General features: G+C 45.6%; 1 protein-coding gene across 1 annotated transcript in view; it reads left to right on the top strand.

Moving 5' to 3' along the window:
• LOC118219193 overlaps window positions 1-26,539 on the top strand; it is a 172,652-nt gene extending 146,113 nt beyond the window's left edge. Inside the window, exons 2-4 of the mRNA XM_035402187.1 lie at window positions 22,902-24,745; window positions 26,258-26,313; window positions 26,525-26,539. Coding sequence (XP_035258078.1) covers window positions 23,872-24,745; window positions 26,258-26,313; window positions 26,525-26,539 — 945 coding nt within the window. The 5' untranslated portion in view covers window positions 22,902-23,871. The remainder of the gene's footprint in view (window positions 1-22,901; window positions 24,746-26,257; window positions 26,314-26,524) is intronic.
• The last annotated feature ends 718 nt before the right edge of the window (window positions 26,540-27,257 follow it).

Genomic DNA, 27,257 nt, shown 5'->3' with positions numbered 1-27,257 from the left:
CACAGTTGCGCAGTTAACGTTCTGATCGGAGAAAGTGTCACCCAGAACGTGCTTTGCAACTGTTGGCTATGGACAGTTTTCGCTTCAAATTAGGCTAAAAACATGGATCTTGTAGCGAAACCCAACGTTACTTCTCCTGTTTGGGAACATTTTGGCTTTGAGCCCGATGAAGATGGAAAGCCAAAGAATTTGGATGAGGCAGTTTGCCGCATTTGCAGCAAGAAAATCAACGTCATGCGAGGAAACAGGACAAATCTAGCATCGCATCTTAGGACCACTCACCGTCCGTTATACGATGCAATGAAAGGCACCCCATCTACCTCGGGAGGTACTGGCTCGGCACTACGTCAGTTAGGAGTCTCAGAGGCATTTGCCAGAGTGACTAAATACAACCGGGACAGCAACAAGTGGCGAGCACTTACAACAACTGTAACAAAGTATTTGGTTGTGGAGATGGTGCCTTTCCGGACTGTAGGAAAGCCATCATTCCGAGCTATGCTTCAGTCCTTCGACAAGCAGTATGAACTGCCGGGCAGAACCTATTTTTCGGAAACAGCCATTCCAGAAATGTACTTGAAAGTAAAAAACGAAATCGTAGCTGGAGGTTTAAATTATTATTTTTTTATGGCGGTTACCGCAACGGTTTGAATGGCTTCGCTAATTTTAGCAGTAAGGAAATAAATCAATACCACGGCAGCTCTAACTTATACCCCACTCTCTTTCTCATGCTGACCTTGTGTTGAAGATGAGTTGTATTCCTTCACATTACACACCTGTGTGTTCTACAGAGTTGTGGTGTTTCTGAAGATGTTGAGCATAAAATCAGATATTATGACTGTTGGTAAAATCAACTATTGGTCGATAGGGTATGTGTGTACATCTTAGGGAAGAGTGTCAATCTGATCAACATGCAAACTGCTGTTTAGGTGCAATGTTACATCACTTAGTTTTGTCACTCTTCTGTGGTTCCAATCCAAAGCTAAAGTCTGGATTTCAGAACATTTAAATTCTACAGCAGTTGGCTTTACTTATCTTGCTAGGCAGAGGGTAGAGGTTGCGCAGGGTCATTAGATAGCAGAAACACAAGGAGACTCCTTACTGCTAAATAGAGCACTGGGTCATTATATAGCAGGAACACAAGGAGAGTCCTCACTGCTATATAGAGCACAGGGTCATTATATAGCAGGAATACAAGGAGACTCATCACTGCTGTATAGAGCACAGGGTCATTATATAGCAGGAACACAAGGAGACTCCTCACTGCTATATAAAGCACAAGGTCATTATATGCACCTTTGGCTGCTCCACCAACCCGCCGTACTGTCCATAGCCACGCTCCCAAACACCATCTAAAAGCACCCTCCCCTTGGCCTGGAAGCTAGGCCTCTTATAGAGCCCATGGTTAGGTAATGGGCCACAGCTGCAGCAATACCTCTCTGTAGGGCCGATGCTGCCCCCTGGTGGACAGCACCCCAATTCCTTTCCTGGCATCACATGTTAAACAGGCAAGAGCTTTGAGGATATGCTGTGGGGCACTCAGAACAACACCAATTAATGCATTACTAATGAGATGGGAGAAACACCACTGAGGCATAGATGGATAAAACTTGCTTCGCATAAGTGTATTAAGTTTAAATGATCTAGTGTAGATCACCCTGCTAAGAATCCTGTTGAGATCTCATGGGAAGTGGACATGCAAGGGATTAATTGTTAATTAATTATGCTGCAACATGATCAACAGACAAACCAACTAATAAATAACTCTCCAGTGCTTCCTCAGGCAGTATGTGAGAAGGGCATCCAATTGATCTGGCGTAATCTGAATTATGGAGTGAAACATTCAGGCGAAGAGCCACTTCCTCCAAATGGCTGAACACTACAGGGTCAATCTCTGTGATGCAGCTACCTGGAACAAACTGTCAAGGCATCCACAGAAAAGAGCACATAATGATGACTAGCATTTTCAGCTAGGTCAGCCAGGCTCAAGCCTCTGGCTATCTCTTGCCTGTATAGGAAACAACAGTTTTCCTATTTGGCTCAATTCTGAAAATATAACTAGAACTAGATTAATCATTTTTAATACAAACCATTCACACCTACATCCTAATTATGATTTCATACCATAATGGAATTTCTGGGACGTGCCATTCAGAAACTGACATGGCGAGCTAACCTAAAGTTTTAATACCTTTAAAGGTTCACACAAAGTAAGGTAACTCAATACAGTTTGATGTTTTAGGATGCAAACACTGTTTTTAATCTATCTATTGATTACATTTAAATGTTTTTCATAGCCTATTGCCAACTGGTGAAAACTTATCACGATACTGTACATTTGTAGTGTAGTCAGGTTATCCACTAGGTGGAGCCCTAGGCTTTTTGAAGCAGGATATACCAACCAATGTAAGACGTCAGTGAGGTAGTGAGGTAGCTTGTTCAGGAGATTGAGTGCAGCCGTGCTGTATGTATGCCACAGTTCTTTAAGCTCCAATGTAAAGTTTATCATAAACTCTTCTATGTGGTCCTGTTCTTTTCCCTTCTCAAGTTATCCCAGCATTATTCTGCAGTTCCCGTTGAATGTCTTCCCTTTTCAGTCCTGTTATGTTCCCTTGCTCTGGAGCTGATTGCTCTATCAAAAATATGCAATCTGTTAGTCACGAAAAGACTGTTTACTATTACATACATTTGGATCTTTGATATGCACACACATTACAGCACCCAAAAAATACTTATGGTAAAACAATGTGCTTACATATCACCAAAACAAACTTTTATTTGGCAATATCTCCCAAAATGTTTATCAAAATCCCTCACCTTTCGTTGGAGAGAAAGCAAGGGTCATTCTGAGTGTTTATCCTGAAATACGTCACTCAAGCTGCACTACCTAACCAAAAAAATAAAATCTGTGTTACGTTTTGCCCTGCTCTGCCCTACTAACGTAAATGTGGTAAAAAGCAACCGGTGTTGAAGCAAGGCATGTACAGTGAATCTACGTACTCTGGTATCGATCAACCAATTGAAATATTGTGACACTATGACATTTTCATTGACAGTCCCCTCATTAACATATGGATGAAAAAATACAGAAATAAATACAGACATATATATATATATATATATATATATATATATACAGGCATAAATGAATCAAAACATAAATAAGGATATAAATATATACAGAAATAAATGAATCAAGCAATAAATAAATATGGAAATGAACATCCACAGAAATGAATGAATCAAGAAATAAATATGGAAATAAATGCAAATACCAATTTGTCAGATTTTGTCTATTCATTTATTTGTACATTCATTAATTTTTACATTTTCTTGCTTTTGTATTTATTTATTTATTTATTTATTATTTTTACATTTTTGGTCCTCCATATACCTGTAGTACCAGTCAGTGGAAATAATCAGTTGTGGTGTTTCTCTGCAGCCAGCAGATGGCGATGCAGTGTATTTCATTTGCCACCTTGGTTACATTATTAGATGAAGATTGAATGTTTTTAAAATATAAAGATGTTTGTAGACTGAAGGTGAGGTAAAGTACACCATAGTGATCATACTAGTGCAGTTTCTTGTGTTAGCAAATTAAATATGTTTGCAATCATGTTGTTTGCCATGTGATATCATCGCGACATGGAACAGTTTTGTTAATGAAATCCTTGCAGGAAGCCCCCAACCTTGAGTTGAATTGGCTCCTTATTTTTAGTTATTTTTTGTTAATTGAGCCAAGTGATAACCTTTTTTTTATGGATTAGTCAGAATACTTTATGGACGTAATTAATATAAACGCTTCCTTTTTTTGTGTGTACTGTGTACATCCCAGGAATGCAGGTACTGTACAAATAGGAAATTCCACATTTATCTGCTGCCAAGGTGCACAGTGTGACAATTAGCAGTGAATTTCAATTGTGTGTGTGTGTTTGTGTATACGTATGTGTGTTATATGTGTGGCGTGTGTATGTGTGTGTGTCTGTGTGTGTGTGTGTGTGTATGTGTGTTGTGTGTGTGTGTGTGTGTGGTCTCTTCACAGGCTGGGTTGGTGTAATCTCACAGAGGGCTGCTGTGATGTTCTGGCCTCAGTCCTGCACTCTCCTCACTCAGAGCTGAGAGATCTGGAGCTCAGAGACAATGAGCTGCAGGATTCAGGAGTGAGAGCGCTCTCTGCTGGACTGGAGGACCCACATTGTAAACTGCAGAGACTGGGGTGAGTACAAACACAAACCCCTTCAATCAAAAAGGGTTCCAATGTGACACAATACATCACTAATGTTAATAATGAAAAAATATGGCACTGATATTACTAATGTTTTTAATGTTAAAATAGACAAGAGAGTTATTTTTCTTCACAGAAATAAAGCAACATTTTCCTGTTCTTCCTCTTGGTAGAAACACATTTTAAATCTGACATCAGTTGGAAAAAACATATTTTTGAGAAGCGTCAAATCATTTCTATTCATACATTAATTATGAAATTTCATTGAATCTGTTCAAATTTAGTTTAACTGGTCATTTTCTTAAATAGTCATGGTTAATTCCACAACCCTGTTATCACTGCTAGGTGTTTGACACACACAGCCCTGTTAGTTTATTTTAATGTGTGTAAGGTGTGTAACACACTTCACACAGCCCTGTTAGTTTATTTTAATGTGCTGTAAGGTGTGTAACACACTGCTGTGTCTTTGACACACACAGCCCAGTTAGTTTATATTAATGTGTGTAAGGTGTGTAACACACTACTATGTGTTTGACACACACAGCCCGTTAGTTTATATTAATGCGTGTAAGGTGTGTAACACACTGCTATGTGTTTGACACACACAGCCCTGTTAGTTTATATTAGTGTGTGTAAGGTGTGTAACACACTGCTATGTGTTTGACACACACAGCCCTGTTAGTTTATATTAATCTGTATAAGGTGTGTAACACACTGCTATGTCTTTGACACACACAGCCCTGTTAGTTTATATTAATGTGTGTAAGGTGTGTAACACACTACTATGTGTTTGACACACACAGCCCTGTTAGTTTATGTTATTGTGTGTAAGGTGTGTAACACACTGCTGTGTCTTTGACACACACAGCCCTGTTAGTTTATAATAATGTGCTGTAAGGTGTGTAACACACTACTATGTGTTTGACACACACAGCCCTATTAGTTTATAATATTGTGTGTAAGTTGTGTAACACACTGCTCTGTGTTTGACATGCACAGCCCTGTTAGTTTATATTAATGTGTGTAAGGTGTGTAACACACTGCTATGTGTTTGACACACACAGCCTTGTTCGTTTATATTAATTTGTGTAAGTGTGTGTAGTACACTGCTATGTGTTTAACACACACAGCCCTGTTAGTTTATATTAATGTGTGTACGGTGTGTAACGAACTGCTATGTGTCTGACACACACAGCCCTGTTAGTTTATATTAATGCATGTAAGGTGTGTGTGTCCTCTCTGTAGGCTGTCAGGCTGTAGAGTCACACAGAGAGGCTGTGATTCTCTGGCTTCAGCTCTGTGTTCAAACCCCTCACACCTGAGAGTGCTGGACCTGAGATACAATCACCCAGGAGACTCAGGAGTGAGAGCGCTGTCTGCTGCTAAACTGGACACACTCACACTGCTGTAAGTACAGAGAGTTTCCACAATGCACCTCACAAACACACACACACACACACCTGAGAGAGCTGGACCTGAGACACAATCACCCAGGAGACTCAGGAGTGAGAGCGCTGTCTGCTGCTAAACTGGACACACTCACACTGCTGTAAGTACAGAGAGTTTCCACAATGCATCTCACACACACACACACACATACACACACACACACACACACCTGGGAGAGCTGGACCTGAGATACAATCACCCGGGAGACTCAGGAGTGAGAGTGTTGTCTGCTGCTAAACTGGACACACTCACACTGCTGTAAGTACAGAGAGTTTCCATAGTGCACCTCACACACACACACACAAAAGGAGTTGGGGGGGGGGGGGCATGGAGGGCACTGTACAAACCAGCGTTACTCTAGAGAGTTGGGGATCTCCTGTGGAGGGTGCTGCACGGGATCACTGCAGTAAATAAGATGTGGTTGTTGTAGTTATGGGTTTGATCAGGGACACAGTGATGGTGGAGTTTCATTATTACAAAGCAAAGCAAGTGTGTTTCAGAGTTTGTGTGTTATAAGGGTGTTTTATGTTCGGTGGAGGGAGGGGAGCTGTTTTTGCACATGGAACAGGGTGAGTGAATGGAATAAGTTTCCTTTCTGACAGATTTGTGTTTTTTTCATATGATTGTGGTTTTGTGTTTTATTGTGCCTTTGTTTTTATTTATGTGATGTCATTGGTGTGTTGAGAGTGGAAATAAAGGATGGTTAAAATTCAGAATTCTGTTCTGCTGTTCTTACAGTGTGGACCATGGAGGAGAGAACAGGACCAAACCAGGACCCAGGAAATGTGAGTCTGTATCGACACAGAACACTTTCCATAGATTCACACTCTGTGTGTGTGTGTGTGTGTGTGTGTGTGTGTGTGTGTGTGTGTGTGTGTGTGAGAGAAAGAGAGACTTCTCTCTTACACACATAAACACACAAACAGAAACACATGTACACAAACACACACACAGAGGTACTATGACAGTCCTTTCTCTCTCACACACATAATAAGGTGAATATTAATAGTGATAATTAATCTCATTAATGTCTCTGGTGTGCAGATGGCTGTCAGCTCACACTGGATCCAAACACAGCGCACAGAGAGCTGTCTCTGTCTGAGGGGAACAGGAAGGTGACATACACACTGGGGAGAGTGGAGCCATATCCTGATCATCCAGAGAGATTTGAGTGCTGGCGCCAGGTTGTGTGCAGAGAGAGTGTGTGTGAGCGCTGTTACTGGGAGGCTGAGTTCAGTGTGTCTAAGGGGGGAGGGGTTTATATAGCAGTGACAGATAAAGGAATCAGTAGGAAAGGAGAGGGTTCTGACTCTGGGTTTGGAGCGAATAAAAACTCCTGGAGTCTGCGGTGCTTTGATGATTACGGTCGCTCTGATAAACTCAGTTACTCTGTCTGTCACAATAAGAACGAAACACACATACCTGCCTGCACCTCCCCCTACCGCAGAGCAGGAGTGTGTGATGATGATGATGATGATGGTAGAGGAGTGTGTGTGTACAGGGTAGGAGTGTGTGTGGACCGTCCGGCCGGCACTCTGTCCTTCTACAGCGTCTCTGACTCTGACACACTGACCCTCCTGCACAGACTCCACACACACTTCACTCAACACACACCCCTCTGTGCTGGATTTTTTGTGTGGAACTCCTCCTCAGTGTCCCTCTGCCAACTGGAGTAGAGACACACACGCACACGCACGTGCGCGCACACACAGACATGCACATGCACACACACACACGCATGCACGTGCGCGCACACAAACATGCACGTGCACACACACGCATAGACACACACACACGTGCGCATACACACTCGCACACATGCACGCACACACAAATACATACACTCATGTACACACACATACACCACATTCATATACCCACTCACACACACACTTCTCACACACTCATATACACATACACACACACACTCAGATACACATAGACACATACACCTACATACACACATCCACACATCCACACACACTCTCACACACACCCTTGCTTTCTCACACTCATGCACACACACTCACAAATACACACACTGATGTACACTCATACACACGCACTCACACACCTACGCACGCACACACTTGTGCACACAAACTCACACTCTTACACACACATACACACCCTCTCACACCCAATCACTCACACACCCAGTCACACACATGCACACACACACCTACACACATGAACACACACATTCACCAGTGCACTCTCACGCGCACACACACATGCATACATATGTACACACGCTCATAACCGTATGCACACACACACACCGTCTCTCTCTTAAACACACGCACTCACATCCACAGTCACACACACATTCACACAAACACACACACACACAAACTCATGCAGAGACAAACACGTGTCAACACACACAATCACATTCCCATATGCATGCACACACATGTATAAACACACACACATTCTCTTACCCATGCACACACACACTGATGTACACTCATGCACACGCACTCACACACCCACGCACGCACACACGCGTGCACACACACATACACACTCTCTCACACCCAATCACTCACATACCCGATCACACACATGCACACACACACCTACACATGGACACACAATCTCTCGCACACACAAACACACACATTCACCAGTGCAATCTCACGCGCACACACACATGCATGCATACGTACACACGCTCATAATCGTATGCACACACTCTCTCTCTCATACTCTGTCACTCACACACACACACACCCTCTCTTTCACACACACACACTCACATCCACACACATTCACACAAACGCACGCACACACACACAAACTCATGCACTCACGCACACACACACATGCCTGCAGAGACACAAACATGTGTCAACACACACACTCCACAGGTCCCTCTGCTAACTGGAGTAGAGACACACACACATGCGCGCACACACACACACGCATACACACACACGTGAGCATACACATTCCAACGCATGCACACACACACAGACATATATATACACACACTCTCATGTACACATATACACACTCATACACACACACACACACACACACACACATATATACACACACTCATATACACATACACACACACTCAATCACACACTCACACATATATATATACACACTCATATGCACCTAGACGCACTCACACATCTACACACACTCTCGCACAACCAGTCACACACACACACACTCTCTCTCTCACATACACTCCATCACACGCACACGTACTCTCACACACACCCTTTCTCTCTCAGTCATGCACACGCATTCACACTCATGTTTACTCATGCACACACACACCCTCTCTCTCTCACACACTCCATCACACACACACACACATACTCTCACACACACCCTTTCTCTCTCAGTCATGCACACGCACTCACAAATACATACACTCATGTTTACTCATGCACACGCACTCACAGACCTATGCACGCACACTCTCTCACACCCAGTCACTCACACACACCTACACACGGACACACACAATCTCACGCACACACGCGCATGCACACATACACGCGCTCATACACACACACTTTTTCTCTCACTCACACACTCACATACAGTATACAGACACACACATTCGCAAACGCACACACACACACACACATTTATGAAATCACGCACAAACACAAATGTGTCAACACACACACATTCTCATTTCCATACGCACGCACGCACACACATGTATAAACACACACATTCTCTTACCCATACGCACACACACACACACACACTCATGCACTCACACATGCACACACATGCATACACATACATGCGTGCACACACCATATACACATGTATACACAAACATTCTCATACCCATACATACACACACACACACGTATAAACACACACACATTCACAAAGGCACTCTCATGCACACACACATACACATACATACACTCATTCTCTTGCATGCACACACACTCAAATAAACAATCACACACACATTCACACAAACGCATGCACACACACTTTCTCTTACCCATACACACACGCACCCGTGTGTACACACACACATACTCATGCACTCAATCATACTCTCACACATGCACACACACATACATGCGTGCACACGCACACACATTCTCTTACCCATACACACACAATCCGGGCACACACATACTCATGCACTCACACACATACACACACATGTTCACATCCACAGTCACTCCCACGAACGTACGCATATATGCACACACATTCACAATTTTCACGCACACAAACACACTCTCACCCAATCACACACACACACACACACACACACACACATTGACACACTTGCAGCCTTCCTTGACCAATGCCTTACCAATGCAATTTCAGCTGTGCCCAATATTTTATATATATATATATATATATATATATAAAACCTCAGTACAGTCTAACCCCAGTACATAAGAGTATAATCTTTTTGTTGTCTAAATGTGATTTTTCTTTTTTACATTTTAATACATTTATATTGCAAATGTTCAAGTTGTGTTTATGTACTTTTGATTATAAAAAAATTAATATAACATTGAGAGTACTAATGCCAAAAGATGGCAGGGTAAAATGTTTTTGAAGTAATAATTCTATCTCCTGTATCTGCATCTTTTTTAAAAGAATCCAGTGGCAAAGTCCTCCACTTAAATGTGCATTTTACTAGTTTTTACAGTTGCTTTCATTCATTTTCACAAGAGTTCCAATGTGCAATTTCTGTTGGCAAATGCAGCTGATAGGGAGAATGCAGAATGATCACTGCAGTGTACTTATTTCCTTTCATTACTGTAAACAATGATGGATTGAGTTTCCTTATTAATTCTTTTAGGATTGTTTTTTTTTTTTTTGCTTTAATTTTCTGTATTTTTCAGACAATATGCGATGATTAAACCTGAATTATTAAAATATTAAATGTTTTGCTGTTGTGATTTATTATTGTGTGATGTATTGAACTCCTGTGACACAGTAGTACCTATTTCATATTCTGTATGGGATTATGTTTGGGCTCAATTTGAGTAGATCAGCATGGGGCTAAAATCTGCAGTTAAAGCAATGACATTCATCTACAGTAGTGGAAATAAAATCCATTATAAGAGAAGTTGTGTAGTGTCTGATGAATGCTTGCTTCTGTTGCTGTAGTGTAACCACAACTCAATACATTTTGAAAAGGCACTGCTTGTCTATTGAGCTGGTATGTTTACCTCTCAAATAAATGGTTTTCCTGAAGGTTTGACCTGGATCTGCTGCACATCAGTTGAATGGATTAGACCACTAAGCCAAAATCAGGGCAGAAGTGTGGTTTGCATGACATCCAGTCTCTGAGATGTTCCTGAGACCCTACACTTTTTCTCATTTTTTCAGATGCATTTCTGATATCTGCAGTCACACATTACAAATGCATTACAGTATGTTATGATTGCTTTGGCTCAATGTGGAAAACTCAATTTGCCAAACTGACTGGCAAAATTCTTACCCTAAGACACTAATTGCAGTGCCTACCCACAAAGTGCACAACTCTAAATCACGCTCAGTTTTCACAATACAGTCGTCTCGTATTAGTACAATGTTCCAATGCTTATTGCTAGACATGCAGATTGTGAAATGAAGTCAAGATGTTTGCAATTCTGTCTCATCACTTCCAGCAACATTGCCCAGGTGAGTCGCATTGCAGCATGATTGGTATTCCTGTGACAATGTCTGTTCTGTCTGCTCTGATAATGTGATTTTTCTTCTATCAGATAAGGCCTGCTGGTGCAAGTGTGTAATGTTGCATTTGTATGTGTTATTTTTACTGTTTACATGTCAAATGTCTAGAGTGTAAATGTTTCTGTTTAAATGATTGGTTGAATAACACATATCGCCGCTATTTTCACCGACCATGTTAAACGTACTCACTCAGCTCCAAGGGCATGCTGATGTTAAACCCATACTCCAATCTGTTTGGAATGACACATTCTGCCTAGTCTGTTCAAACATCAGACATTTTTTTAACTCTACATATTGTTTATGCCCTGCACCTGAACAATTTGGATGTGCCCATTCTACTGTACCATCTCCTTTGTAAGCTAAGAAGTACCTTTAAGCTGACTACATCAGAATCTGTACTACTGGCGTTTTATGAGAGCTTAAAATGTACAGCATTGTTAATCAGAAATTATATCTGGGTGCGTAAATTGCTGGATATGCTGTAGAACATAGTTTGTCATTGATTTATAAATATACCAGTATATCCTGGGCTTTCACTGATGGTTTAATTGTGGTACATATAGCAGTGGCCTGATATGCATTCTATGTTTGCAGTTTGCTTCTACCTGACTGCTTCCCCCCAGCAGGGAAACAGAGGGGCACAACCCCCCCAGCAGGGAAGCAGAGGGGCACAACCCCCCCAGCAGGAAAACAGAGGGGTACAACCCCCCAGCAGGGAAGCAGAGGGGCACAACCTCCCAGCAGGAAAACAGAGGGACACAAAAGACTCTGGGTCATCCCACCATGGATGGCGCAGGGGAGGTAGCAGGTTATAGCAGTTTGCTAAAGTGGTCTGGGAGGATGGACAGCATGGGAAAGTGTGGAGGACCGATCGCTCAGTGGGTCAGACTGGTGGAAGATACCACAAGCCAGGCTTAACTTCCTGATCAGGGCCAATTATGACACCCTGCCTTCTCCTCAGAACCTGCGCTAATGGTTTGGTGCAGATGAGACCGTCCGCTCTGTGCTGCACCCAAACGAGGCCTGTGGCACATTCTGTCAGGCTGTGAGACAGCTCCAGCACAGGGACACAGAGCAGGCCTCTGGCACAAGGACACTGAGCAGGCATCCAGCACAGGGACACAGAGCAGGCCTCCAGCACAGGGACACAGAGCAGGCCTCCAGCATAGGGACACAGAGCAGGTCTGTCAGACTGTGAGACGGCTCCAGCACAGGGACACAGAGCAGGCCTCCAGCACAGGGACACAGAGCAGGCCTCCGGCACAGGGACACAGAGCAGGCCTCCAGCACAGGGACACAGAGGAGGCCTCCAGTACAGGGACACAGAGCAGGCCTCCAGCATAGGGACACAGAGCAGGCCTCCAGCACAGGGACACAGAGCAGGCCTCCGGCACGTTCTGTCAGGCTGTGAGATGGCTCCAGCACAGGGGAGGTATGACCAGCTGCTGCGGAAGCTTCTGGAATTACTAGAGACCAGCAGACAGGAGGCAAACTGAGACGCCTCTCCTGTGAAAGAGCATCAAACCCACTTTGTGAGGCAAGCAGAGGAGGAGGGGACCGTAGGACACAAAGGTGGGAGTACAGCCCTGGTTCCAGGCAGAGGGTGGAGCATGCATGTAGATCTCAATCCACAGCTCCATTTCCCAAATGAAATCAGCACAGCGTTCCTGTGGCCTAACATGGAGACATGGTCCACTCGGGCGAAGGTGGTGCTCCTTATATGGAGACGTGGTCCACTCGGGCGAAGGTGGTGCTCCTTATATGGAGACGTGGTCCACTCGGGCGAAGGTGGTGCTCCTTATATGGAGACATGGTCCACTCGGGCGAAGGTGGTGCTCCTTATATGGAGACGTGGTCCACTCGGGCGAAGGTGGTGCTCCTTATATGGAGACGTGGTCCACTCGGGTGAAGGTGGTGCTCCTTATATGGAGATGTGGTCCACTCGGGTGAAGGTGGTGCTCCTTATGGAGCTCACCCTCCCATGGGAGGAGGGGGCAGAAGCAGCCTATGAGCGGAAACGCCTGAAGTACTCCGACCTGGCAGCGGAGTGTGAGAGTGTAAGGAGTGTAAGGAGGTTGGTTAGAGAGCGACAGTATATCCAGTGGAGGTGGGACGCTGGGGGTTCACCCGCCAGTCAGTGCTCTACCTTCTGGAGAACACGGGCATGGCAGGGGCAAGGCTGAGGAGGGCAGCTAGAGGGCTGGCCGAGGAAGCAGAGAAGGGGGGCTGGCTCGGGGGGGGGGGGGGGGGGGGGGGCAGGGTGGCAGCTGGCCATCTGGATCAGTTTGAGCCTCTTTGTGTCCCTGGAGTAGAGGCTCCCAGCCCAGCACACACAGGTGTAGAACAGGACACCGGCCACAATGATCTGGTAGAACATGGCCAGCATCCTGCTACACACACCGAAGGAGCGTAGCCTCCCCAGAAAGAGCCTTCAGTCTAGTAGGGCCTCCAGAGACACAGACCACAGTATCAAACCATCTATCTATATGATCGGGTGAACATGGTGTATATGTGTTTGTGTGTGTGCGTGTGCATGTTGTGCATGTGCGTGCGTGTGTGCGTATTGATGCGCTGTGTACGTGCTCTGTGTGTACAATAAACATGAGCATCTTCAGTGCATCAACCAGTGCAGTGTTTCTTTGAAATTACACCCCCATTCTCATGCTAAATGGAATTTAATAAAACCATTATGTGTCGTGGCAGGAGCTTGAAATAGTCGAAAATATCAGAGTATTTACTTTTGCTATCAGACCTGTGGGCTGTATTGGAATACTGGAAACACAAAGTGGATGCTTTCCACCATCCGGTGGTCTTGTGACGCTACTACAAGGGACTGAACTCCAGAGGGTGAGACTCAAGGCAGAAGTTGGGAGTTTCTAAAACGTTGACTGCTTACTCCCGTTCCCTCTGTCTAATATAACATTTTTTGTAAAGATCTGAAACTAGGCCCTAATATAGGAAATCAGAATGGGGGAAAATATTTTTCATGGCACTGTACATGAGGTAGACTGGTTTCCTTTAACAGGCTTTAATATAAGGGGCACCAGGGAGATACACACTACACAGCCTGCAGAGGAATTCTCTGAAGTTTTCTAATGCCACACACCAGTATGGAGTATATTATCTTAACAGGAGCGAGCTTGTCTGAGTAACCTTTTCCCTGTTGTAATTACATCAAACACCCATGTGATAGAGCCACAGCCATGACATGACCTTATGTTTAGTCTTAAGGCTTTCCTTTAAAAAAAAAAAAAAAAAATCAGCTTTGGTATGATAACAAGCCTACACATTAATGGATTATTTTACTCTGCTTGGATGAGAAAAATAAACATTTACCACATTTCAGCTTGTGCGCGTGTATATTTTGTAATGGAATAGAACACAAAAGCTGTTTTTCATGCCGGAGGAAGACCTTTCATAAGCAGCTCTGACATGCAGTCATATGAGCGCCCAAGGGGGGTCGCTAGAGAGCGATGAAACGCAGATCCCTGTCTGACTGAACCCTCCCGTACCCAGGGCAACACAGGCACCAATCGTGCGTCACCCTGTGGAGCTACCGGCCACAGTCGGCACTGGCACAGTCCGGATTCAACCCGAGGCCGTGAGGCTCATCCATGCACCTCAGCGTGGGGCCTTAACCGAATGAGCCATCCAGCAGCCCCAAGCCTAATTTCAATAAAATTACACCTTACCAGCATCTTGTTATGTTTCTGTTGTCACTTCACTTTTCAGTTGACTATCTGCTTTTCTCCTGCACAATCTTTGTTTCGGTTTTGTAGTATGGGCGTGGTTTTCTCTTTCTCTCTCTCTCCCCTCAGCTGATCACTCTCACCTGTTCTGGCCGCATTCTCATGCACTGGCTAATCACTAATTTCATTCACCTGTTCCCTGTTTGCATGTTCACGCTCCGTTCAATTATCTCTCATTTCACTCACCTGGTTTTTCTGTTATATATTCTCTGTTTCCCTGTTCTTCCTTGCCAGATTGTACCTCCTGTTTACAGTGCCTTTCCAGCGTTTACCTCTCATTAGTCTGACTCCGGTTTTGATCTTGCCTGTTTACCCGACCACCGATTTTTTGCCTGCCGACTTTGTTTTGCTGATTCCTGTTCTGACCTCCGCCTGTTTAACGACTTCGATTTTTGCCCCGGTGGATTTTTCTGGTTTTTGATCTTTGCACGAACTGACTACGAGACTGCCTGCTGTATTGTGTACCTTTGAATTAAACATCTCCTTCGGGAGTTTCGACACTCAGTTGTACAAGTCTGCATTTGGGTCCACCACACCCCGACCCGTGACAGAACAATCTGGCCAGTATGGACCCAGCGGACCCAGAGCACCTGCGCAACGCCCTCGCCAGCCAAGGCAGCACTCGTGGGACGGCACGAGCAAGCCCTCCGTGAGATCCGGTATTCGCTGACAGCACTCACTGGTCAGATGCAGCAGCTGACCACCCGCCTCCCGGCTCCCGCTCCCGAAGCCCCGACGGCTCCTCCCGACCCGGTCCAGCTCTACACCCACGCAGCCCTCCTGCCCAGGGAGCCGCACATTCCTGCTCCGGAGCGCTACGCTGGAGACTTGGGGAAGTGCAAGGCGTTTCTAATGCAGTGTTCGCTCGCCTTCAACCAGCAACCCACCACTTACAACAACGATGGGAAAAAGATTTCTTGCATCGTGGGGCTGCTGAAGGGATCTGCATTAGACTGGGCGACAGCAGTTTGGGAGAGCCAACCTCCTACAAACTTCACCTGCTCCAGTTTAGTTGCAGAAATGCGAGAAGTCTCTGATCGCCCCGTTTGCGGGAGAGACTATAATCAACGCCTGCTGTCGATGCGCCAGGGCACGCGCAGCGCGGCGGCATTTTCAGCTGAGTTCCGGACTATCGCTGCGGAATCAGGATGGAACGACACTGCGCTCCAGGGGGTCTTCAGAGACGGGTTGTCCGAGGCTTTGAAGGATGAACTGGCTGCAAGAGACGATCCCGACAACCTCGACGCCCTGATCGCGCTGCTGGCCATCAAGCTGGACAACCGCCTCCGTGAGCGCCGCAGAGAGACGGCCAGACGCCAACCCTCAGCGAGCCCTTCAGCGGCCAGACGGCCAGACGCCAACCCTCAGCGAGCCCTTCAGCGAAATTCAGTTCCAGTCCCGGTCCTGGCATCAGTGTACCCCCGAGTCCGACCGCGTCCCGCACGCCCAGCGAGGAGCCAGTGCAGCTTGGAAGAGCCCGCCTCACGCAAACAGAGCGTATGCGGCGAATCAGGACGGGACTTCGCATCTACTGTGGCACAGCTGGTCACGTATTATCCTCCTGTCCTATTCAGCCAAAAGATATTAGAGTGGGGACCCTGGTGAGCCATAACACTTCCCCTTCTTCCTCCCAGTCTGGCCCACTGCTCGATGCTACACTGGTTCAGGACCAACAACCCCTCAGGCTACAGGCGTTGGTCGACTCTGGCGCCGACAAGAATTTCCTTGTTTTGCTGATTCCTGTTGCCTTCCGATTCTGTACTTTTGCCCCGGTGGATTTTTCTGGTTTTTGATCTTTGCACAAACTGACTATGAGACTGCCTGCTGCATCATGTACCTTTTGAAGGTACGCAATTGTCCAAGTCTGCATTTGGGTCCACCACACTGCAACCCGTGACACATCTATAAGAAATGCTAACTACCATACAAAATGCCAAATAATCTCTGAATTGATAGGAACCACTCAAAGCAGGTACATGAGGCAGACAGGAAATCATCAGGTCAGACGACATGTTCCCACTGTAACAGAATTTTGTACAATATGCACCAGGGAAATACCCACTACACAGCATGCAGTGGCATTCTCCAAAGACTCACTAAGTTATCTCAGTCTTGATAGTAGTTTATAAGCATCACACCGCATATGGTCACATCTCACAGGCATGAAGGCTCTGTCTGTGGTCACACACGCATGTTAGTCAGTAATCAGTAATTAGGCATCTCAGCACACAACACAACAGCACACTATAGTGCCTGGGATGGGGGCGGTATATCACCATGGTGGGTGCCAGAGCGTTTCGGGTCCTCTCAGGAGTGCACTCGGGACGGCCCTGAGCTGCATTCCATCCTCCCCGTAGCTCTCCATCGCTCCTCTCCCTCATCGCCACAGTAACTGGGAATGTGGAGACTGGGACAAGGCTGCAGGCCTAGGCAGAAGGGGCCAGGAGTGCATACAGAAATACAGAAACATACACTTCCTTTCACTACCTTAAGCCTCCAAGCAGCTGTACACCGCAGAACACAGTCTGATGTGCATTAATCACTGCAGGTTTGCCACTGAATCTACAGGAACTGAGGCAGAGCAGTGAAAGAATGGGCAGTGATTCACTGTGCGCGCTCATATAGACATGAAAACTGTTTCTCTGATCGATCAAACATTGTCTGAATTATTTGTAAAACATTTTAGTTTACAGCCATATCTGCTGCAATTACTAAGGCATAAGTACACTTATGTAGTTGTGGAAATGACTGAGTTTTGGTCAGATGGGCACTTCCTCGCTTGAACCAGAATCCACCGTTTGGGCTGTTCACAAAGGCCGATAACAGAATAAGCACAGCAAGTACATTACATTACATTACATTACATTATAGGCATTTAGCAGACGCTCTTATCCAGAGCGACGTACAACAAGTGCATAGGTTTCATGATGTAGAGGCGCAAAAGAAACACTAGAGTGAAGTAAGGATCGTAGTGCCAGAAGTGACCACATCGATCAGGACTCCAACCCTGTAGAGTAAGCTTGTTCAGCAAGCAAGAATCCTACCAAGTACAAACTAGCACTGGAATCACACCTAATCATACAAAAAACAATCCTGCCAGATACACTAACATAATCAAATTATCCTAGCTAGGTACAGTGAGCTGAACTATAGGCTAGGGAGGGGTGGGGAGAGGTGCAGCCTGAAGAGATGAGTCTTCAGTCTGCGTTTGAAAGTGGTGAGATTCTCTGCTGTTCTGACCGTCACGGGGAGGTCATTCCACCAGCGAGGGGCCAGGACAGACAGCAGACGGGAGCGGGAAGTGCAGACGCGAAGAGGGGGAGGTGCCAAGCGTCCAGAGGAGGCAGAACGGAGAGGTCTGGCTGGTGTGTAGGGTCTGATGATCCTCTGAATGTACCCTGGTGCTGACCCCTTAGCTGCCTGGTATGCAAGCACCAAGGACTTAAATTTGATGCGAGCCATAACAGGCAGCCAGTGGAGGTCAGTGAGCAGGGGGGTGACATGGGAATGTCTGGGGAGGTTGTAGACCAGACGCGCTGCAGCATTCTGGATGAGCTGCAGGGGTCTGATGGCGGATGCTGGCAGACCAGCCAGTACATGAAGTACATGAAGCAGTAACGTTCTGAGAGTTCTGAGAGCTAGCCTTGTAATAACTTGTCACTAGATGGGTTACAGTAGCTTTCTCTGGTCAGAGCGTCACAGGCATCAGTATGAAGGTTGGCTTTTTGTGTATTACTGTTTCTCTATGAGTATCATCAAATTGTCATTGTTGTAGACATCATAAATGGTTGCATGCTTTCAGAAAAAACAGGGACACTGATGTTTCTTATTTTTAAGGGACCTTCTATGTTGTGTAAAATTATGGATTCAGTGTTGGCTTTTTTTTTTTTTTTTTACCTAAACAATTTTGATAAGGAAAATATAACAAAAGCAAATGAGGAAGCATCCATCGAAAGCCAAATCAACACTCAAGAGAAGTAAAAATCATCTTTTTAAAAAATGAAAAAAAAAACAAGCAAACAGAAAAGAAAACAAAAAATTGAATAATAATAATGACAGCATTGCTACTTTAAAAAAAAAATGTATGGAGGGATTGTGGACTGTGTGGTGTATGCAGATTTGTGTGTATAAGTAAGACTGTTCACTGTCATATTTATTTTTGCAATTTCTGTTAAGACAGGCTCTATGTACGTGCATACATACTCACAAAGAAAAACACAGTTATGCACAGTTATCTGATCAATGCAAAATATTCATATTTACAGTATCTGTTCAATGCACAATATTCATATTTAGTTTCTCAGTTCAATTAATAATATTCATATTTACAGTATCTGTTCAATGCACAATATTTAGTTTCTCAATTCAACGAATAATATTCACATTTACAGATACCTTGTCATGTTAGTCCTGTAGTTTTATTTTTACTTTTGGAAGCCAAAATAAACATATTGACGCTGAATGCACCTTAACTAACATAACAACATAGATATGGTTGAGGGTTCAGTGAAAAAGAAATCCAAAACGTATTATTTCCACCCGGAATGGGAGCATGAATTTCTTTTCACGTCAGCGAATGAGAAGACTATATGCCTCATATGCCCACAGACGGTAGCCTTGCCAAAACGTGGCAAAAAAAAAATTAGAATCACAGGTATTTTCAATCTTATAATCACTCATGCAGCCAATTTAAAATGAGAAAATTACTCACTCTGCTGTTTGTGCCACTGTGTGCATCACATTGAACACTGAAAACAGAAGGAAAAGTAGAAAGTGGTCTGAAAAAGGTAATAGCCAAGCATGGTCAACGTAAAGGTTACAAGACCATCTCCAAAGATGTTCCTGTGACCACTGTTACCAATATTATTAAGAAGTTTAAGGCCCATGGAACTGTATCCAACATCTCTGGACGTGGTCGCAAGAGGAAAATTGAACAGAAGGATTGCTCGAACGGTCGAGAAAGAACCAAGGAAAACTTCAATACAGATCCAAGCTGATCTTCAAGTTCAAGCTACAATAGTTTCGCACCATCTGTCACTGTCTGAATGAAAATAGGCTCCATGGTAGAAGACCCAGGAAGACCCCACTTCTAAGAGGGAAACACATAAAAGCCAGACTGGACTTTGCCAAAATGCATGTTGACAAGCCACAGTCCTTCTGACCCGGCTTGGGAATGACTGCTCTAGCTCCCCACATCACACAGCTGTTTTTTACACTCAGCTCATCTTTACGAGCAGTGTATGGTGCAGACTCAGTCCCCTCTTGCTCTGGCAGCCAACCTCTCTGCACCATTTCTCTCGCTCTTGAGAGCTCTCTCACTTGTTCTGCTGTCACCGGTGTGATGTCTGATGTGTCCAACATGAGCGCTCTCTCCTCTGGCTCTTTGGGACCTGGGTTCTCCGGCAAGGGTAGGCGACTCAGGGCGTCAGCGTTGCCGTGGTATTTCCCTGCCTCGTAAACGATGGTGTACTCGTATGTCATCAAAATCACGGCCCAACGTTGGATTCGGGGAGGGACACGATCTGTGGGATTGCTTTCATCTCATTGAAAAGTGACAAGAGGGGTTTGTGATATGTCACAATTGTAAATGGATGCCCATATAGGTATTTTGTATCTTCAGACTCCGAAGATGACTGCAAGCCCCTCCTTGTCTCGTTGAGAGTAGTTCCTCTCTGCTGAGGTGAGTGTGCGGGACATGAATCCTATAGGTCTCTCTGTTCCATTAGACATCTCATCCTGTCTACGACCTTATGGTAATGATTTCATAGCCTGTATTTAAGAGCAAGACACATTGAAACTAACAAACAAGTTTGTTTCTGTGGAGAGGTGGTGTGGTTAGGGTGCCATCTGCAGGCAGAGAGGGAGCGGTTTAGCTGGCACTGTAACCTCAGGTGTGTACAATTAGCAATGAATTGTCACTGCACACACCTGGGGTTGCAGTGCCAGCTAAACCGCTCCCTCTTCGACTGCAGATGGCGCCCTAACCACACCACCCCTCCACAGTTTCATTTCTTGTTTTCATAGTTGAGAATCACATGCTTACAGAACACAAAATAACAAGCTAAAAGGTTTTACGGCTTCTTCCCTCAGAATGGTCAGTGCTGAACTAACGCTGACCACGGATGCACTTCAGTTTGAGTACGCTGTGTCTGTGTGGGAAATGCACCGCGTGCATTTCAGTTTGAGTATGCTGTGTCTGTGTGGGAAATGCACCATGTGCATTTCAGTTTGAGTACGCTGTGTCTGTGTGGGAAATGCACCGCGTGCATTTCAGTTTGAGTATGCTGTGTCTGTGTGGGAAATGCACCATGTGCATTTCAGTTTGAGTACGCTGTGTCTGTGTGGGAAATGCACCGCGTACATTTCAGTTTGAGTACGCTGTGTCTGTGTTTGAAATGCAGCTCAGTGATTGCGCCCTGTGCGTACAGCAGGCCCCTGTTAAAGGCAGTGTGGAGATGAAGGGGGTGCAGAGGGTGGAGTTGGGGACCCTGCTGCAGGTCACCCAGGCCTTGGAGGCGGTGGTGGGCCCGTGCTTCGGTCCGTCCGGGGGCCAGGTCCTCTTTACCCGCGACTCTGGAGAGGTCCTCATCACCAGAGATGGCCGCAGGGTCCTTACCTCACTTCGGCTTGACCATCCCGTTGCCAGGTAACAGGCCCCAGACCCTGTTCTCCCTCTTACTGAAATACAGCACAGCCAACAACCTGGGGCTTCTTCCTTTCATCCAGCTCAGAAAACGGTTTTTCACCACTACGTCGTACTGCAGTATGGACAGTTCGATGTTGGGGATGTGACGTTTGCACTATAAATGAGAAACGAAAGTATGCAAGTGGAAAATGCTGTTTGAGTAACAGTGTGTAAATAATACTGCGTGTATAACAGTGTGTGAATCATACTGTGTGAGTAACAATGTGTAAATCATACTGTGTGAGTAACAGTGTGTAAATCATACTGTGTGCGTAACAGTGTTTAAATCATGCTGTAGTAACAGTGTGTTGATCATACTGTGAGTAACACTGTATGAGTAACACTGTAAATCATACTGTGTGAGGAAGAGTGTGTAAATATTGTGTGATTAGCAATGTGTATGAGTAACTGTATAAATCATACTGTATGAGTAATAGTGTGTATGAGTTACTGTAAATCATACTGTGTGAGTGACAGTGCGTAAATAATACTGTGTGATTAGTAATGTGTATGAGTAACTGTAAATCATACTGTGTGAGTAACAGTGTGTAAATCATACTGTGTGCGTAACAGTGTGTAAATCATACTGTGTGAGTAAGAGTGTGTAAATAATACTGCGCAATTAGCAATGTGTATGAGTAACTGCAATTCATACTGTATGAGTGACTGTAAATCATACTGTGTGCGTAACAGTGTGTAAATCATACTGTGTGAGTAACTGTGTGTAAATAATACTGTGTGATTAGTAGTGTGTATGAGTAACAGTGTGTAAATCATACTGTGTGAGTAACAGTGTGTAAGTTATACTGTGTGAGTAAAAGTGTGGAAATCATACTGTGTGAGTAACAGTGTGTAAATAATACTGTGAGTATCAGTGTGTAATTCATACTGTGTGATTAGCAATGTGTATGAGTAACTGCAGTTCATACTGTATGAGTAACAGTGTGTCAATTATACTGCGTGAGTAACAGTGTGTAAATAATACTGTGTGATTACCAATGTGTATGAGTAACTGTGTAAATCATACTGTATGAGTAATAGTGAGTAAAAGACTATGGATAGAGATGTGTGTGCTGATGATGGTGTTGTGTTGTGCCTGTGACAGAGTCCTGGTGGGATGTGTATCAGCACACTGTAAGATCACGGGTGATGGAGCCAAGTCCTTCCTTCTCCTACTGGGGGCGCTTCTGCGGGGTATCCACGGCGACCATCTCCACGGCATTCAGGCCCGCCGCGTGGCTCACATTCTGCTGTCCTTCCAGACGCTCGTTTTGGATGGCGTGATCGGGCAGGGCCTCGCCCCTCGCGCCCTGTCCCTTCTCCAGGACCCCGCCCACCTGCGCCCGCTCACGGACGCCTACTTCCGGGGCGAGCTCCCACTGGGGGGTCCTGAGCCAGACGGCCTGCGAGTTCTACCGCAGGTGGCGGTGTGAGCAGGACTGCACCGGCGTGACCCTGATCGCCCGCCACTTCGCCGCGCTCCACACGCCCGTACCAGGCCTGCCCGTGAGCCGGTCCCGGGTCCTCTAGGGCCTGGTGATCCACAGAGACTTGCGGGGCGTTGCCCTGGCGACGGGCCGCTCCGAGCGCTGGCCACAAGCGTGCCGCTCCAGTCCTCTCTGGCGCCCCCTGGCGTCTCTCTGAACCTGGCGAGCGCGGCGCAGGCGCAGAGGTGCTGCGGCGGGGTGGGCGGGAGGGCAGAGCGGGGCGTGGCCTGCCTGCGCAGGCTGAGGGTGGGGCTGCTGCTCTCGGCAGCGAAGCAGTCGGAGCTGGCGCTGGACCTCGCTCGGCGGGCCGGCCTGTCCGTGGTGGAGTGCGTGGACAGTGACGAGCTGGCGCTGTTCTGTCGGCTGGTGGGGGCAGAGCTCTTTGCCGACCCCGGTGACTGGAGCCTGATTGGAGAGGAGCACGTTGCCACGGTGACATTCTGCAAGCCCGTGGTGCTGGGTCCCGACAGGTTGGCCCACGTGGGCTTCCCAGAGGGGCGGGGCTTGGCACCGCACTGCCTGGTTCTGTGCGGGCCCAGTCCCGGCCTGGCGGAGCAGTGCAGCACGGCCTTCTGCGGACTGTTCCGGATGCTTCAGCGCGTGTACGAGCCTGTCCTGTCGTGTCACGCACAGGGTCCTGTCCAATCACATCACCCGCAGGGCAGGGAGGAGGACAGTGAGAACGTAGCTCATTACATGGTCAAACAACCCGGCCTACACAATGGCACAAGGTTAGATAGAGCACCCGCCAGCATGAGGGACAATGTCCACCTGAGCACTGACAGCACAGAGGCTGGAGGGCCACAGGCCTTTATTGGGGACCCAAACAGGGGTGAGGGGCCACAGGCCCTTATTAGGGACTCAAACAGGGGTGAGGGGACACAGGCCCTTATTCGGGACCCAAACAAGGGTGAGGGGCCACTGTGTGCAGGCCAAAGCCAAAATCCTGACAGCACAGAGCCCGAAGCAGAACCTGAACATCCAATTCCAGACTGGCTACGAAATGGCAAGGCATCAGGAGAGCGGCCAGGCGTCCATTTTGGAGAAGGGAAAGAAGGAGCATTGGGGACCCGTACCCGAGAAACAGGCCCCGCCTCTTCAGGTGTCCTAATAGAGGCAGGCAGCGTGCTACCAGCAGGGGGCGTGTTTGAGTTCGTACTGCACCACTGCCTCCTGCAGCAGGCCTCCCAGCGGCGCTGCCCCGACCTGCGCGCGGCCTGCCGGCTGGTGGCGGGGGCCGTACTGAGCGTGCCCAGGCGGCTGTACCCCGGCCCACGCTTCCTGGATGCCCAGTCATACTTCCTCAGGGCCTCTGGGGCCGCCCCCCCCAGCTGGAGGGTTCGGGGGCTGGAGTCCCTGGCCTGTAAATACCAGCTCCTCCTCTCCGTCCTGCACACTGTGTCAAGCCTGCTGTCCGTGGTCCTCATCCTTCACTCCCACATCCGCAGCCAGGCGGAACACAGCCAGGAGGAGGAAGAGGAGGCAGAAGAGTGGAAATGTTCTGTCAATCCTGTTTTTCATTATGCACAAATTTGAATGGCTGTATGTATTTATACAAGTTCCAGGTCCTCCCATGTGATAGTATATTCATACCTTAAGTATGTGAAATTGGGGTGGCAGGTATGCCATCCTGCAAAGTTACGTGTTGGTGGGGTGGCATGCCCCATACATATACAGCACCGAGAGTTTGGCACTTTTCAGGGTTTCCTTACAGAAATAACCACTGTGACCACAGACTCAACCCTTAAAAACATTCATTTCTGTACCTTCTGACCTCACACGTCCACAAAATAAAGCCCCAAACTTAGTTGATTTTGCGTTTTCTTCTTCCTGCCTGATTACATCATCACAGATGTGCCAGAATAGGTTGCCTCATTGGACATACATACAGGTGCATACGTTTAAAAGACCAAAACATTTGCAGCCCCGACATCTGTTTTCCTCATAGTTCACTGGGTAGCAACGTTTACCAATGGAACATTATGGACAAGTGACAAACCCAGGTTCAAATCCCCCCTCAGACTCAAGCGAACCTCTAACTCAATAAACTGGCTTGCTAGCTAACTAAAAAGCAAACATTTAAGCTATTGCTTTTGCATCGGTTATGTATTTGCGGGAAACATTTATTTCTGAAATCCAAATAAAATACACCCACTTTAGACAGTTCTGCTTTCTGCATTTTCACTGAGTTTAATGTTAGCTACCTTGTTAACGAGACGACAGACCGAGTGTATTATGTTAGTGGAGATACAGACGCCTCTGAAATTAAGTACAATCTGTGTTGCAATTCGGTATAGAAACTGGCGCAAGATAATGACTTCCTCACACCAGGTATATCGATTTTCTTTAAATCAAAATGGTTCACATTCACTGTTGCGCCTGTACTGATAACTACTTTTTAACTACTGTAGCTACCCACATTTCTAAATTAATGTTATCTAGCCCTATAGATCCTCTGCCAATATACAAACAATTAGTAGGTCTGTTTTGTACAATATCCCATTAAAAAACACTAAAGTCTAAAAAATATGACCTACACCATTTGAACTAATGACCTGCTGACAGTTCTTTGCATGTGTGAGTAACTTGGTGGTTGAGTAACTTGCTGGTTGAGGAACTGTGCTTGCATCCTAAAGGATTCAGGTTCGATTTCCAGGTAGGACACGGCTGTTATACCGTAAGCAGAATAATTCACCTGAATTGCTTCAATATGTAGACAGCTATATAAATTGACACTATGTAAAAATACCAAATATAGTGTGAAATTGCTCTAAATAATGGCGTGTGGTAGAAATGGTTGTAATATCTGGAGTATTTTAAAAGGGTTCTGTAGTTACGATTGTTGTCACTGATTATTTTTCCTCCCTGACAGTTAATTTTCTGCCCCATCCCACATCTTCACGGAAGTACAAGAGAGAGTGTATGTGTGTGTGCGTTCGTGCGTGTGTGTGGGCACATCTGTGTGTGTGCGCAGATGCGCACCTGGATTACACCTCTCTGCCCCTGTACCGGACATTTTATGACTACCCTGTACCGACCCTTTATTCCGGGCCATCATCACCGCTGTGCCTCCTATTTATACTATGTATAATCACCACTGAGGCCACTGGTTAGGCAGTATTTATATTACCTATATTCTTATAGTTCTTATAATTACACATACTGCATTATATTTATCACTGTTTTTATTGTGCTTTTATTCCGTTTTTATGTTTCGAGACTGTGTTGTATTTTGTGTTAGCACCTTGGACCGTGAGGAACGACATTTCGTTCCCGTACACTATGTATGAGGGAATGACAATTAAACTTGAAACTTGTTTGTGCGCATTTCTGTGCATTTTTTGTGGGCGCACGCATGCGCATCTGTGTGTACGTGTGAGTGTATGCATGTAAAGCGTGCGTTTGTGCGTATGCGCATCTCTGTGTGTGCGTGTGCATGTATGCGTGTAAGCGTGCGTTTCTGAGGGATTGGTTATGCTGGCTCAGTGAGGGATTGCTAGAATGTAGACATTTAGCAGAAACTTGTCCAGATCAACTTCAACACACGACCTACATTTTTTATATTTACTGCTTTCCAGAATTATTTTTACACTTGATAAAAGTGAAACAAAAACAAAGAAGGCTCTATAAATAAGCAAGCAATGAGCTATGTGTATAACATGTTTAAAAAGGGGGTATTTTCTTCAAAATAAGAATAATAATTATTATATATATAATAATAATTATTATTTTGAAGAAAATATCCCCCTTTTTAAACATGTTATACACATAGCTCATTGAGCTCATTGCTTGCTTATTTATAGAGCCTTCTTTGTTCACTTTTATCAAGTGTAAAAATAATTCTGGAAGGGAGCTTATAATTTTTAATCCATCAAAATCTCATCTTTTTTCAGGTTGGCAAATTCCATGATCACTAAAATTAACTCACCATACAGAATTTCTGAAAGAAGTGTGCCCTTTTTGTTGAAGCTAAG

This window comes from Anguilla anguilla, chromosome 19 (genome assembly GCF_013347855.1).
Source record: "Anguilla anguilla isolate fAngAng1 chromosome 19, fAngAng1.pri, whole genome shotgun sequence".
Lineage (NCBI taxonomy): Eukaryota > Metazoa > Chordata > Actinopteri > Anguilliformes > Anguillidae > Anguilla > Anguilla anguilla.
This window is presented reverse-complemented; position numbering and strand designations above follow the sequence as displayed.